This window comes from Corella eumyota, chromosome 6 (assembly GCF_963082875.1).
Source record: "Corella eumyota chromosome 6, kaCorEumy4.1, whole genome shotgun sequence".
Classification (NCBI taxonomy): domain Eukaryota; kingdom Metazoa; phylum Chordata; class Ascidiacea; order Phlebobranchia; family Corellidae; genus Corella; species Corella eumyota.
In genome coordinates this window covers 15032511-15048073 of record NC_137495.1, presented here as the reverse complement: position 1 = coordinate 15048073, position 15563 = coordinate 15032511, and the positions used below count along the sequence as shown (strand labels likewise).

General features: G+C 27.9%; 1 protein-coding gene and 1 long non-coding RNA gene across 7 annotated transcripts; one reads left to right on the top strand and one right to left on the bottom strand.

Annotated features, from left to right (window-relative positions):
- Positions 1-2536: 2536 nt before the first annotated feature.
- LOC145755015 (uncharacterized) lies at positions 2537-11387 on the bottom strand. Of its 5 annotated transcripts, none has more exons than XM_082571209.1 (15): positions 11244-11387; positions 10038-10070; positions 9883-9933; positions 9474-9557; positions 9221-9295; positions 9111-9155; positions 8776-8850; positions 8550-8633; positions 6887-8229; positions 6617-6682; positions 6102-6224; positions 5841-5963; positions 5607-5675; positions 4253-4441; positions 2537-4164 (listed from the first exon to the last, which is right to left on the bottom strand). In XM_082571209.1, exons 1-15 carry the CDS (start codon positions 11267-11269, stop codon positions 4097-4099), a joined length of 2454 nt encoding a protein of 817 aa, XP_082427335.1. In that variant the 5' UTR covers positions 11270-11387; the 3' UTR covers positions 2537-4096. The 5 variants fall into 5 exon arrangements, with proteins under 5 accessions (XP_082427335.1, XP_082427336.1, XP_082427337.1 ...); XM_082571210.1 differs by having other exon boundaries at positions 10038-11025; positions 11244-11384; XM_082571212.1 differs by having other exon boundaries at positions 2538-4164; positions 11320-11387.
- A 547-nt stretch (positions 11388-11934) lies between these two features.
- On the top strand, positions 11935-15062 carry LOC145755335 (uncharacterized). Of its 2 annotated transcripts, XR_014284197.1 has the most exons (6): positions 11935-12454; positions 12750-12893; positions 13471-13730; positions 13993-14059; positions 14280-14440; positions 14606-15062. It is a non-coding gene; the product is annotated as an uncharacterized LOC145755335 (long non-coding RNA). The 2 variants fall into 2 exon arrangements; XR_014284198.1 differs by lacking the exon at positions 13471-13730.
- The last annotated feature ends 501 nt before the right edge of the window (positions 15063-15563 follow it).

The window sequence follows — 15563 nt, the reverse complement described above, 5'->3', positions numbered from 1 at the left end:
AGCCAATTCAAATGGAGTTACCATGCCCTACAACATGCCATCAGTGGGAATCAAACTAAGGACCTCAAGTTCTTACTTAAAGATCCTACAACATGCCATCAGTGGGAATCAAACTAAGGACCTCAGGTTTTTACTTAAAGATCCTACAACATGCCATCAGTGGGAATCAAACTAAGGACCTCAAGTTCTTACTTAAAGATCCTACAACATGCCATCAGTGGGAATCAAACTAAGGACCTCAGGTTCTTACTTAAAGATGCTACAACATGCCATCAGTGGAAATCAAACTAAGGACCTCAGGTTCTTACTTAAAGATCCTACAACATGCCATCAGTGGAAATCAAACTAAGGACCTCAGGTTCTACTTAAAGATCCTACAACATGCCATCAGTGAAAATCAAACTAAGGACCTCAGGTTCTTACTTAAAGATCCTACAACATGCCATCAGTGAAAATCAAACTAAGGACCTCAGGTTCTTACTTAAAGATCCTACAACATGCCATCAGTGGGAATCAAACTAAGGACCTCAGGTTCTTACTTAAAGATGCTACAACATGCCATCAGTGGGGTTGAAACTAAGGACCTCAGGTTCTTACTTAAAGATCCTACAACATGCCATCAGTGGGAATCAAACTAAAGACCTCAAGTTCTTACTTAAAGATGCTACAACATGCCATCAGTGGGGTTGAAACTAAGGACCTCAGGTTCTTACTTAAAGATCCTACAACATGCCTTCAGTGGGAATAAAACTAAGGACTTCAGGTTCTTACTTAAAGATCCTACAACATGCCTTCAGTGGGAATCAAACTAAGGACCTCAGGTTCTTACTTAAAGATCCTACAACATGCCATCAGTGGGAATCAAACTAAGGACCTCAGGTTCTTACTTAAAGATGCTACAACATGCCATCAGTGGGGTTGAAACTAAGGACCTCAGGTTCTACTTAAAGATCCTACAACATGCCATCAGTGGGAATCAAACTAAGGACCTCAGGTTTTTACTTAAAGATCCTACAACATGCCATCAGTGGGAATCAAACTAAGGACCTCAAGTTCTTACATAAAGATCCTACAACATGCCATCAGTGGGAATAAAACTAAGGACCTCAGGTTCTTACTTAAAGATGCTACAACATGCCATCAGTGGAAATCAAACTAAGGACCTCAGGTTCTTACTTAAAGATCTTACAACATGCCATCAGTGGAAATCAAACTAAGGACCTCAGGTTCTACTTAAAGATCCTACAACATGCCATCAGTGAAAATCAAACTAAGGACTTCAGGTTCTTACTTAAAGATCCTACAACATGCCATCAGTGGGAATCAAACTAAGGACTTCAGGTTCTTACTTAAAGATCCTACAACATGCCATCAGTGAAAATCAAACTAAGGACTTCAGGTTCTTACTTAAAGATCCTACAACATGCCATCAGTGGGAATCAAACTAAGGACTTCAGGTTCTTACTTAAAGATCCTACAACATGCCATCAGTGGGAATCAAACTAAGGACCTCAGGTTCTTACTTAAAGATGCTACAACATGCTATCAGTGGGAATCAAACTAAGGACCTCAGGTTCTACTTAAAGATCCTACAACATGCCATCAGTGGGAATCAAACTAAGGACCTCAGGTTCTACTTAAAGATCCTACAACATGCCATCAGTGAAAATCAAACTAAGGACTTCAGGTTCTTACTTAAAGATCCTACAACATGCCATCAGTGGGAATCAAACTAAGGACCTCAGGTTCTTACTTAAAGATTATACAACATGCCATCAGTGGGAATCAAACTAAGGACCTCAGGGCATGGTAACTCCATTTGAATTGGCTGGGAAACGAAAATTTCGTTTCGAAAATCGTTTCGCCGAAACAAATTTTGTTTCGCCGAAACGAATTTCGTTTCGAAGAATAAATAATGTTTCGAAATGAAAAAATTGTTTCGAAATTTCGTTTCGAAATTCCCTAGGTGGTACAAAGAGTAAATTTTTTTCCGATTTTCAATTTTTTTCAAACTTGATTTAAAATTATATTTTTATTGTAGTTTAAAAACTTTAAAGTATTTTTTTTAAATTTATATACAGTGGTAAGTAATAAAGCCTAAATAATGTTTATTTTTTATATGATTTTATAGAAAACATTCTAAAATTAAATTTTTATAAAATTTTGATAAAATAATATGTAAAAAATTAAAGTTAAATAAAAAAATGTATATACTGTGAACTTAATAGAAATACATTTTTAACTTATTATGGTTAAATTATTTTGATTGCCTGTTTTTTGTGGCATTTTATATATAGTTGTTATTTATAAATGCTAATTTTTGTATTCATTTATTATTGCTCTTAACCTTTTAAAATACTTATTTTTAGAATCATCATGTTCCTAATTATTAAGCACATTAAAGAAAGTAAATAAAAAACAACAGTTTGCAATTATTGTTAATTTTGTACTTATTTATTAGAATTATCCAGTTCTTAATTATTAAGCACACTGAAAAAAGTAAATAAAAAACAACAGTTTGCAATTATTGTTAACTTTGTACTAATTTATTAGAATTATCAAGTTCCTAATTATCAAGCACACTAAAAAAAGTAAATAAAAAACAACAGTTTGCAGTTATTGGTAATTTTGTACTTATTTATTAGAATTATCAAGTTCCTAATTATCAAGCACACTAAAAAAAGTAAATAAAAAACAACAGTTTGCAGTTATTGGTAATTTTAATGTTTTTGAAAAAAATTAAATTGTTTTTTTTAAGGCCAATTTTTAACCAAAATAAAGGTAATGAGAAATTTTAAAAACCAGAAAGTACACATTATTAACATTTTTATATTTAAAATGATTATGATAAATTTATTTATGATAATGGTTAAAAGCAGTTAGTTAAACAACTATTTATAATAAAATATATGTATAGTCAATAGAGGTAATAAATGGACAGTTAAAATTGGGAGGTAATTAGTGGACACCATTCCCGTTTTTTTTCAGGGTTTTGTGGTTATATTATCTTAATAGTAAGGCTTAAATGATTAGCATTTTTTTTAATTATATTTTCAGAAAAAAATTATGTTGTTTTAAAAATTAAAAAAAAATTTAAATTTTTCGAAATATCTGAATAATTGAATTGACAATATAAACTAAAAATATTCCTAACCATATAAAGCTCAATGTCACACTTATATTTGCATCACAGTTTTAACAATATGCCTCCAAATATTACCTCCACACTATTATGATGAATGGGGGAAATTATTGGATGCATTTTATGAAAATTTTTTTGTTTTTTTTACAATGCAAACTAATCCTACAGTACCTTAAAATAACAGTTATTACAAAAACACTAATTAACATTAACAACACTCAAGGGTTTTAAAAAAAAACAAAGGAACAACTGTTATAAAACTCTTAATTTAAAAATGCCAAGAAAGTATTTGTAACAATATTTACAAAATCAATTATCTAAGGCAAAAAATCATCACGAAAGAGCTTTAAGAAACTTACTTTTTTACAAAAATAAAAGCATCAAAAGAGAAATCCATGTGAATGAATAAAAAAATTATATGTTAGTTTTTTTTTAGTATAAAAAGTTGACAGATAAAGCATATGTAAAACCCGCGAATGTTAGGAAAACATGAACATTAAAAACATAATAAGTGGAGATTATTTGTAGTTTATAACTTTAAAAAAAGAAGTTTAGTCTCCCAGGAGCAGTTTTCCATATTAAAAATATGTTCCACCCATGCATTTATTACAAAAAAAACATTACAGACCCATAAAAAATGAATATGGCCTTATGAAAATTGTAATGAGTATATGTATTTCACGTCGTAAATGAAATTTTCCTTTCTACATATCTATTTTATGTTCTACAAAAAAGCGTCCATTAATTTCCTCCCAGGTGTCCATTAATCACCCCATTTGCAGGGGTAATAATTGAACAAAATATTTGACTTAAAAATTAAAACAAAAAAGTGATGGCCAATTTTATCAAAAACATCCAATAATTACCTCCATTGACTTACTTATACATTGCAAATTTTAGATCATAATTTAGTTTTATTTTTAATACAGACGATTAATTTTTTTTTTTAATAACTTAAAAAAGTTTTCTTTTTTTCTTTGGCGAATAAATCTCGCTATCTGAAAATCTTTTTGTAGGAGAATCTATAACAAAAAACAGTTCATTTTACAAATTTAATCACAGGTATATATTTTAATATATATATTTTAAAAAAATTATTAGTGAACTTACATTTAGTTATAAGACAAGCATCATAAAATCTTCGGTCATGAGGCCACCTTACAAAAAGTTTGTCCTCTACTTTAATATTGTGGAAATCTGCAAGTTTACTTCCATCTATTTTTACGTCACAAGGGCGATAAACATCCAGTTCCAAGTCGTCATCGATGAATTTGACTCTTATAAAGCGTTTAGAGGTATCTATGCAATTAAAATAACAAAATTTACAACCATAAAAAGTAATGTGCAATTTAAACACAAAAAAAATATCATTTTTTTAAAATGACTTTGTTATAATATAGTAGCATCTAAATTTATTATTTAAACTTTAACAGGTTAAACTAACTGTAAACAAATCACATAGGTAGTAAATATTAAAGTGCTTTTTATTCTACAGCAGTATATTAATATTGACTAAGTTATTATTTCTTTGAGTATTAAAATTAATTTATTTCTTATAGTAAAAAAACAGATATAATATATTCATGTCCATTGGCTGCAATACAAATGACAGTTTTAGACATTCCACAACATGGCGACAATTCCACAACAGAAAAAGCTGTTTTCTTAGCGACATTTCAAAGAAACTTGCTGACATTTCAAGCATTAATTATCGCGAAATTTTTTAGTTTGCATATATAACTATCAATTTAACGCCAAAAATGCAGCATTTTGCAAATAACTTACAGGTGCGACATACACAGCAAAATTATAAATGGGGGTGCATGCACCCTCAGACATGTAACATGTCTCCTTGACCTTCAATAAATTTACATTACCATTTATTTTCGGTAATGTAATACTTAACTTTAATAGGAGTCAACCAATCAACCAACCACTGCACATACCCAAAAAAATGAAAATCAAAATAGAATGTAAAAAACTATAAAAATATATATTTACAACTCTAGTTTAAAGGTTTAAAATGCCTAGTTGGATATCATATATTTGTAAAATGTGCACCAAAAAGCAGACATAATTAACAATTTTAATTAATTTAAAATATAAACACTTCACAGATAAACTACATTTTTCAAACTTAACTTCCTTAATTTTTGTAACATTTTTCATAATCGTATAAAAAAATGATTTTAAATCTTTATTTTATTCTGTGTATTAATTCATGACAATAAACTGTCTCTGGTACACAAGTTATTATTCAATTTCTGGTTTAACTATTCTTGTAAATTAACCAAGTAGGCCATAATCTGTCATATCAAATTAAAATAGAGCAGCTAAACTTTACAAAACATTACGCTATGAAAAAATAAAACGCCTATCTTTGTCATATATACAGTTTTCATACAGTTGACAAAATTTGTTTAATGTTTGAATAAGGCATAAACAACAACAAAAATACACTTACCAGATAGAGGATTGTACAGATTATCAATTTTCGTAATTTCGTTTTGTTTTTCCATTTTCTCAAATAATTCTACGGAATATATAAAAGTATAACTGTTTATGGTAATTTTTTAAGGTTAATAATAGTAATGCTGCTGCTTTAGTTAATTGGCTTTTTTGTGATATTTTTTTACCAGAAATTATTGTTATATTATTTTAATCATACTGCTATTTTTACTCAGTTAGTAACACAAACCTGTTGCTGGTGGTGTAGTTGAACCACAGTACTCCTCTGAGTTATTGCTAGTATTGTCATACAATATGTTATGTAAATTCACTCTTACTTCATTCAAGTTATAACCAACTGTTGTTGTTTCCTCTGCAATAAAAATAATTTATTCTATTTTTAATAAAAATAATGCTTTTATTTTTATAAAATAATAAATTAAAAACCTAGCAAGCAATTTTATTTTTAATCAAAATTTTATTTTTACATATTACGCTACTTATTACAAACCTGTTGCTGGTGGTGTAGTTGAACCACAGTACTCCTCTGAGTTATTGCTAAAATTGTCATACAATATGTTATTTGAATCCACTCTTACTTTATTCAAGTTATAACCAACAGTTGTTGTTTCTTCTGCAATAAAAATAATTTATTTTATTTTTATTAAATATTATATATACAGTGCATTCACCTTAAATTGCAACTAAACAAGGTAGTACTACTCTTATTTTTATAAAATAATAATTATTAACCATTTTTAATAACTTATAAATATTTAAATTAAAAAATTAGCATAATATAAATTAGCCCTATTGATTATAAAAGGCTTTTTTATAATTTTAAACAATAATTTAATTTTATGTTGATTTTGTTCTGTTAAAAGATATTAAAAGCTTAAAATCACATCTTTTACTAATAAACTACAAAATGAATGAAAACAGTTTTTTTAAAAAAAAAACACGCAAAAAAGATTTAGAAATTTGTATAAAGCACATCGTTTAAACAAAAAAAAAACAACAACTTACTTGGAAACGAAGCTCTGGAAGTCGAAGCTGCATTTTTTAGATTTGTATCCTCCATGTCAACAGATTCTTAAAATAAATTGTTTTTAATTATTGAGTTTGATACATTTCGAGGTATTTATCTTTACGGTTTAATTAATAGTAAAATCGTTACATTTTACAATTAGTTTTAAATTGACTATATTAATTTGATTATAAGACACTCTTTTATTAAATCCTTAACTTTACTATTAAAAGATTAGGCTATAAATAATCTTAGAAGTGGTTCTTTACCTTCAGCTATTTTTTCTAAATATACTCTGGCATTTTCTACAATTTGGCCTGGGCTTGTTATGTCATAAAATTTATCTTGTACCTCGACAGAATGACCTTCAGCTCTTGCCACTGCTCTTTGTATTACCTTCGATTTACCACCCACTTCTCTTGTTATTAACTTTCTAGTTTCTGTTACATTGATTCCCTTTCCAAAATAATTTTCAGTGACCTTTTTGTAAATACTATTAAATTGGGATGCAGTCATTTTCTCACCAGTGTTATTGCCAAAAAATGAAGGAAATGCTCTATTAACAAGAGGAATTTTGTTGCAATTTTGCAAGTAGGCCCAAATATGATCAGAAACAGCAATAGCATCCTTATATTCTTTGTGTTTAAATACTATACATGCATGACGTTTTCTTTCTTTTTGATCACTTACTAACACAGAAAAGTTTCCACTACTTGTTTCTTCACAATCTTTAATTTCCGATAACAACATTCCTGTGAAAACACTTGATCTACAGCCTTGTGAGCAAATAATTCTAACAAAAATGTCCCCACACAGTTTTTTAATTTCTTGACAATTAAGGGATCCACATTTTTTATTTCTTAAAGAATTTAGAAACAATTCTTGAGCTTTTATATATTTTATAACAACTTTTCCAGGAAAAGCACATTCAGCAAGTGCTCGACGAGATCTATCTTTAACTAATTTTTCCCTTTTTTCTTTTTTTGGTCGTTGTCGCTGAAGCCATTCCTTAACAAGTTTTAAAAGTTTGGAAACAGAATATTCACGAAACAATTCTTCATACTCAATATCCAAAAAATAAATAAAATTTTTTAACGTTGCTAGATAAGAGTATCTGGTAGAATCTCGGCCATCCTTGCATACTTTTTCATGTAGAGTCTTATAAATTTTTTGTGGTCGTTTTAAGTCGTCCAGACTCGATAGTAGGGTATATATTTGACGTATGTATGTTTGGACTTGAGATTTACTACCGGCATTTCTATGTCCACTTCCCATAGTTAAAAGTGTTGTTTTATAGTTTTCCAAAACATTTTGAAGGTTAATGTTTATTTTGCTTTGAGCAACAACATTTTTGAATTTTTCAGACCCCTTTTTAATGTTTTTATGTTTGTTAAGAACATGACTTTCAATTCCCAGTACTGCAACTTTACAAATGCAACATATATTACCAGTATAATTTTTGTAAAAACCAACTCTATTGCGTTTAGCAAACGAATCATACATAAAATCTTTTTTATCAATATCTTTGTGTTTTTTTCGATGATGAGTCACATTAACAAAATTTTGCCCACAGTGAGGACATTCCCTTATTTTTCTAGTTGCAGTTTTAAATCTAGTTTAAAAAAAGATTTTATGTGTTTTATATTTTAGTATTAAAATGTATCACAAAACACTTCTACAAAAAGTTTAAATAGGCTATATCAGTGGTTTTTAAACATCAAGCAGCTCTCTCTCACTAAAAATTAAAAAAATCCTGTCTTTCCAATTTTTAATATCTAGAAGTAGTTGTAATTGTGTGTACTTTATGATAATAACCAATATAACAAAACCCCATTATTAAAAAGACAGTTACCCTACTATATAACAGTTTTTTAAGAAAAAAATACTAGTTTAAACATAATAGATATACCCAAAACTAAAAAATTTACAAACCTATTGGACTGTGAGGAAGAACTTTCACTATTACATAATTCTTTCTTAAGTTTTTTTTTAGAATTTATTAATTGATAACAATACCTGAAAAAAATAATTAATTCGTTTTAAACTTCATTTAATAAAATGTAATGGAAGTACAAAAAACTAAAAAATCATTAAATATTTAATTTAGTATAAGTTACTTTTCACTGAAATTATTATAAAATTGTGAATTAATAAATACCTTTCATCATCAGATGAACATTCAATACAGGATAAATCATTGCCATTATAGTTATTCCTTTTTAACTTGTAAGATCTACATGGAAATAAAATGCCTTTTATCATTAAAAGAAGAATATTTTAAACATAAAAAATACTTAACAAAACATATCCCTGGAAAAAAATGTTACTTTACTGAACATAGTGGGATATGTAGTTAAATTATTTAAATTATAAAATAGTTCAATTTTTTTCACTTAGTTTACCAATAAATAACCTTTTTTTATAACAAAACTTATTTAGAACAAACTAAGTATTAATATAATTCAAAAAAATAAAAATTATTTTTCAACAAACCGCAACGAAGACTCAATATCACTACTGGAACTGCTTGATGATGACCTAAACCACCACGATTACTATTAATTTCATTTTTTACTTTTTAAATATATCATCGTTTAACTCACCTAACAGAAGATCTTTTTTTACTGACTAAAGTATGAGAAAAGCGCTTTTTTTTTCTTCGTTTCTTGTATTGGTACCTAGTAGATTCAAAAAGCTAAGTTTATTTTTTGTAAATTCTTCTTTTGTCTTAAAAACACAACAAATAAATTTTTTATATTGAAAATAATTATATATTAATCAATGTATATATACTCCATTCTCAAACAGCAATATGCTTATTTGGGTGTTTTTAGAAAATTTAGTAATTACTATTACATTTCCCTTGCAGAATCATGTACAGAGCTTTCACTATTTGATGAAGATTTCCAACATTGATTTTTATGTTTTAGTTTTTTATGCCTGGTGAAAACAATGTATCTACTTTACAAAAATAAGATAACACAAAAGAATAACTAAAAAGTAGATATATATATAACTTTGTAAACAACCCAAGTTTATATTTAAGTTATTGCAAATAATTTTTTTTTTGTAAGGTAAGCATGCACAAAAAAAGTTATCATGCTGTAATAGGCGTTTTAATATAGATTTTGACTTAAGTGCAGTCGGTATTAAATATTAATTAGAACAACTAAAAAAATATTACAGTCAAGTAGCCTATCTAAATTTTAGTAAGAACAGCCATAAATTAATGCAATTATTGGCAAATAAATAAATTGTGACTAACTGGATAAATTTTTGTTCATTATCAGTATTCGAATCACTTGAAGAAATACCTCTGAAACAAAAATGCATACTTGTACAAATTGACATTTTGATAAAACATTACAAATAATTTTAATATTAACGAATGTCTTAATATTGTTCTCATATTTATCGAACCTTGAAAAAAATGTTTTTCTTGAATGTGTCTTTCTAAAAAATAAATAACACTGTTTCATTAAAATTATCGATAACAAACACTAAAATATATCGGTATATATTTCGATCCGTACTTAGGTCGATGCGCACAAGGCGATCTGTACTCGGGTTCAAGTCCATTCGTACTTGCATTGCGTCACCCTTTATATAATTCAGGCGCATATACATGCCGAATCGGTTTATTTAAAGTGTTTTATCTTAGTAGAAATGTGCGATAAGTACTTATATATGTCGTACTTAGTATTGTTAATAAATTTTAATACAATTTAAGTGAACAAGTGTACCAAAAAGTCAGGCCACAGAATTTGGCGTATGGCCAATAAGTATGCTTACACCATTTTAATCTACAAAAAAATAATGATTAAAAGGAAATCTTGTTATTAAAATATATGGTGTTATTTGTTTTTTGTTATGTTTATGAATTGTAAAAAGTTTTACCTTGAAATTATGTATTTATGCTTAAAACAAGACTATTAATACACAAAGTTTTTTTTTATGTAACAAAAAAGTGTTCGCTGGTATGTTATAAAAGCTAATCACCGTGACAATAATTTAAAATGAATAAGGTCAACTGATAAAAATTCCGATTACACGTCAAAGCTATTACCCTTATCTTACGTCTTGGTTGCGATAATGGTTAAAAGCAGCTGACAAAAAAGATGTAAACAACACAATAATTTATCACTAGAAACATTGAAAAACACATTTACTAAAGCATATATCCAACATTTATTCGGTAAAAAATAGAAATAGATTATAACTAGCAACATATCATATTTACAAATAACGTAAAAAAGACCGAGTTTGGATCGCCCGTTGATACAAAGGTTTGCGTAGCGGTCCAAAAGGCAAAAAATCACCGCAAAAAAAAAATTGCCGTTGTTTCGAGTACAGACCGCTTTGGTGACATAAACCGGGGTATGGATCGACTGGCAATCACTTATAATGCCTGTAACATTTACATCCAATTCAGTCAATCAGTTAAAAAATAAATTAATAAAAATAAAGTTTAATGACAAACAGAGTTTTAGCACTTAAAATTGCACAATACAATAAAATTCTGAGTTATATAGGACTCGATGGACTAGTAAGATAGTACAAATCGTGCCTTATAAAACAGTCAGACAGTAAGAGTAGTCAAAACAAAAAGAAAATAAAAAACATTACCTTCCAAAATTCGTTTCCTTATTCATTTTTGATTATATTAGTTCAGTCAACTATAAATAATAACCTAATTTATTACCAAAAACTGAAATAATTCTTAGCAATTATTAAAAAAATAGTTCATAATCGCTCTGTCGTTGGTCAGTCTGTCAGTTGGTAAAAAGTATGCATCGCAAAAAAAATTCACAAAACTTGTTACTAAACGTTAGGGGGCGCAATTTTAAAATAATTTTTAATCAAATTTATTTTGATTCCGATTAAATTAAATTGACTTTATTACTTTTTGTATGCCTTAGTTGTATATATTATTCGAAAGAGAGTAAAAAAGTGTTAGATAAACTAACCCTTATTTGGTTTTGACTCTCTTTTTTATTTTTTTACATAAGATCGTAATAATAAAGCCTGCTTGTTTTTTTGCCGCGTGATTTCGCACATCTACATTCATGTTATAATAATTTCATTTAAATTGTCAAAAATGATTACTAAGTAATAAAATCCGTTTTTGTTTGTATAAAACAAAATTATTTCTAAAAACAATTTCGAAATTTAAAACACAGTTTACTCTTTAAAACAAATTTTGTTTCTCGAAACAATTTTGGAAACGAAATTCGTTTCGGAAACACTTTTCGAAACAAATTTTGTTTCTCGAAACAATTTTGGAAACGAAATTCGTTTCGAGAAACAAATTTTGTTTCAAAAAAAATATCGTTTCGAAAATTGTTTCGTGAAACAAAATTCGTTTCGAGAAACAAATTTTGTTTCGAAAATTGTTTCAGAAACAAACTTTGTTTCAAAAAGTAATTGTGTTCAAAATTTTTGGTAACTGTAGCCTATCTTATAAGCCAGCTTATAGTTCTTTTAAATAATTTATTAAGTGTTTAACTTTAACTTAAAAAAATATATACAATATTTAAATTAAAAACAGTTAAAAGTTAAAAGCCCTCTTTTAAACAATTTTAGCTATGTTAAGTTGTTACTTGATAAGTCTTGCCGACAACAGTCAGACAGTATAAACTTGAATAAATTTTTTTTGGACAATTCTTATACTGGTACTTCATTTACTAAATAAAATTTTAATATGCAGCAGTCAGACGGTAAACAATCTGGCGTAGTAAATGTCTAACTGTATTTTCAAGAATAGTTTTGTAAATTTCTTCTCTGACTGTCTGAACAAAATAAATGGTAAAATGTTAACAGGAAACATGGAAAAAAAGGTAATGCCCAGTTTATACCGGTACCTATAAACTATACAGGTTTGAATGGATTGTATATTAAATGGTTAGCGAATGGACCGAATCGATCAAATGGATCGATCCATTCGGTTCATTTGCTATCCATTTGTTATACATTTGATCCATTTGGTCCATTCGATCCTGTATAGCTTATAAATACCCAGTTTATACTAGTTTTTGACATTTAATTTTTAACAATCTTGTTACTTTAATTTGTTTTTGACAGTCTTAACAACATAAGACCTTAGCAAGGTAATATATATGTTATATATTTCAGGAACACTTATGCTAAAAGAAAAAGGTTTTCCAAAAAAGATACAGTAACTGAGATACACCATTTCTTAGAGTTTTTGGTGATTTAAAAACCAAATTTAAAAATCGACAAACCTTGTGATGAAGTATTTTTTTCTTGTTCTATACGGTATGTTGATTTTATTTTTATAGATAGAACCAACATATAAATCAATAGATTAAGATGTATATATATGATATTTAATTAAAAAATAAAAATTTATCTACTCAATGACATGTTTAAAATAAACAATATAGGCCTATATAATATATACATTTTGTTGAAAGAATTGGAATCACATCTAGTTTATAGTTAGAAAGAAGTCATAGAATTGTAAACTATAAGAACTTAGCATTTAAACAATTCACTGCTATTGCAAGCATTTTGACCAAACTTTTGTGGGGTCTTGTTTGTTAAATTTTTATTTTCATGATATTTGCAGATTTTCTTGCTAGGTAACATTTTCGTTTACTAACGACATATGCCTATAATTAACAAACTTTTTAATTTAGCTCTCTACGTATTAGCTGTCTCCATATTGTAAATGCTAAATTGTTTTTTTACAAAATAAGTTAAAATGAAAATAGTGTTATATAGGCTTAAATAGGAACAGTGGTAATTGAAAAATTAGTTCGGAAGAATAAAAAGGTCAACAAGCGCATTATATGAGGAAATTATGCATTTCAATTATCATTTTTTTTTGCAGAAAAGACGTCACGACCCCTGTGTGCTACATTTTAATTTGCCCATTTCTAAAGTAAATTTAATTTGCAATCGAATGATGGTGATGGTTAGACTTTGGCACAAAAGAGATTTAATATCTTACAAGAACATTATATGTTAGGCAGGTTTTGGATAAAAATTTTGCAACTCTGTGCAAGCCTAATTGTTTACAACCGAGCCATTTGCATTTTCTTCATATAATACTTCTGTTGTCTCCTTAAACCCTTTTGTGTCAACCTGTAGGTAGCATCATTTAATTGCTAGTTTTTCTACATTTTAAGTACGATCATTTGTTTTATATTTAGTTTAGGCTTTTAACATCTTAGCATACATTATAATTACCTCACCAAAGCAGTTTGTGACATCATTTAAAAAAACACTCTGAACTTTTTACATGGTGTCGCTATTTTTCAAGATATAAAAATTTGATTTTGTTATTAATATAATTAAATTCATATTATTAAGTTATTTTAACAAGATTTATTAAAATAAAATTTATTTTTAGGAATAAGTTTACACTCTCAATAATAATCTTTAAAATGCTGTGTTGAGCTGAAGACCTTTAATTTAAGGTAAGTTGTTTAATTTTACTGATTGTTGGAACTGAGAAAGTAAATATAGCGAATTTATATTTGTTGTTTATTAAAATATGTTGCCACAGTCATTAAGCGAAAAAACTCAACAATATTAAATGCTAAAAACAAATAATAAATGAAAAAGTGTTTGTTAATTAGTAATATTTTAATTGCATGTTATGAAATGATAATTTAAATTAACATTATTATGGTTTAGAATCTTCAAATACCAAACAAATTGTTATTGTCAGTAATATTAAATTTTTGCTTCTAAATTCTCTGGCTGGTTTACGGCTTTCCAAAATTCTCTCTTATGGGGAAATACTTATGGAGAAATTGTCTTGTCAGGATTACGGCTCTCCTAAATTCTCTACTATGGTAAACGACTCGTTGTTTTGTCTAGAGCCGGACAACATGAACCTTAACATTCTGTATTTTGCTTTTTAATTTTTTTTTCCATATTTTATTTTTCAACTAAATCTAGTTTTAAATTGCTATGGTGTTTAGTACAAAATTTTAAAATTTTTGTTTCACCTTATTTAGATTATTCTACTGAAAGACTTCATTGTGGTCAATTTTAAGAAATATGAAAACTGGAATTAAAAAAAAAAACTGCTTAATTTTATTAAAATGTTTTTAATGTTAAGCTTCTATTAAGTGCTGGATTTTAATTATTTTTTTGAATGTTAAACTTAAATTAGTTATAACTTATTCAAATTTACCAACTGTATTGTACCACGATATAATTTTGTATTAAAAAGTGTTAATTTTTAAATGGAAACAAAATTTATAAAATACAACTTTATTTTCGTTAATGCTTATGATTTTTTTTTCTTAATGACAAGCTATGTGCTATGTTAACATTTTAAAAATGTGTATGTTAAGTGTGATTTTGTACCAATTTCACCAACTGTAATTTAATGTTCTCGTATTTACCAACTGTTATTTCACCAAAAACTTTTGACATAAAATAAAACAAAGGTGCATTAAACGAAGATGTTAGGCACGAAAAGGTACATAACCTGATTTTAGATTGTGTATTGCACCAGTATGTGGTGTGTTCACTAAGGTAATTTTAATGTATTTATAAATAAATGCCATTAATGGTAAATTCATCAGGCAATTTGCGTTTATAAATTATTTCCCGTTCCTTCCCTCATTTTCCAGTTCTTTTATTTTCCGTTCCTTCATTTTCTCGTTTCCTCATTTTCCGGTTCCTTCATTTTACCGCTCCTTCATTTTCCGTTCCTTTATTTACCGGTTCCTTCATTTTCCGTTTCCTTCATTTTACCGTTCCCTCATTTTCCCGATCTTTTATTTTCCAGTTCTTTCATTTTTCGGTTCCTTCATTTTCCCGTTCCCTCATTTTTCGGTTCCTTCATTTTCCCGTTCCCTCATTTTTCGGTTCCTTCATTTTCCCGCTCCTTTATTTTCCGTTCCTTTGTTTACTTGGTCCTTTATTTTCTGTTCCTTCATTTTTCGCGTCCCCCTTTTATCGTAG

Excerpts from the sequence above, each read along its gene's own strand:
- LOC145755015 (XM_082571209.1), bottom strand. The coding sequence starts at position 11,269 with ATGAATAAGGAAACGAATTTTGGAAG. Across the intron at positions 9,156-9,220 it reads AAAAAAAGATCTTCTGTTAG|GTCATCATCAAGCAGTTCCA; the intron begins GTGAGTTAAACG and ends GTGGTGGTTTAG. Across the intron at positions 5,676-5,840 it reads AACTACACCACCAGCAACAG|AATTATTTGAGAAAATGGAA; the intron begins GTTTGTGTTACT and ends TATATTCCGTAG.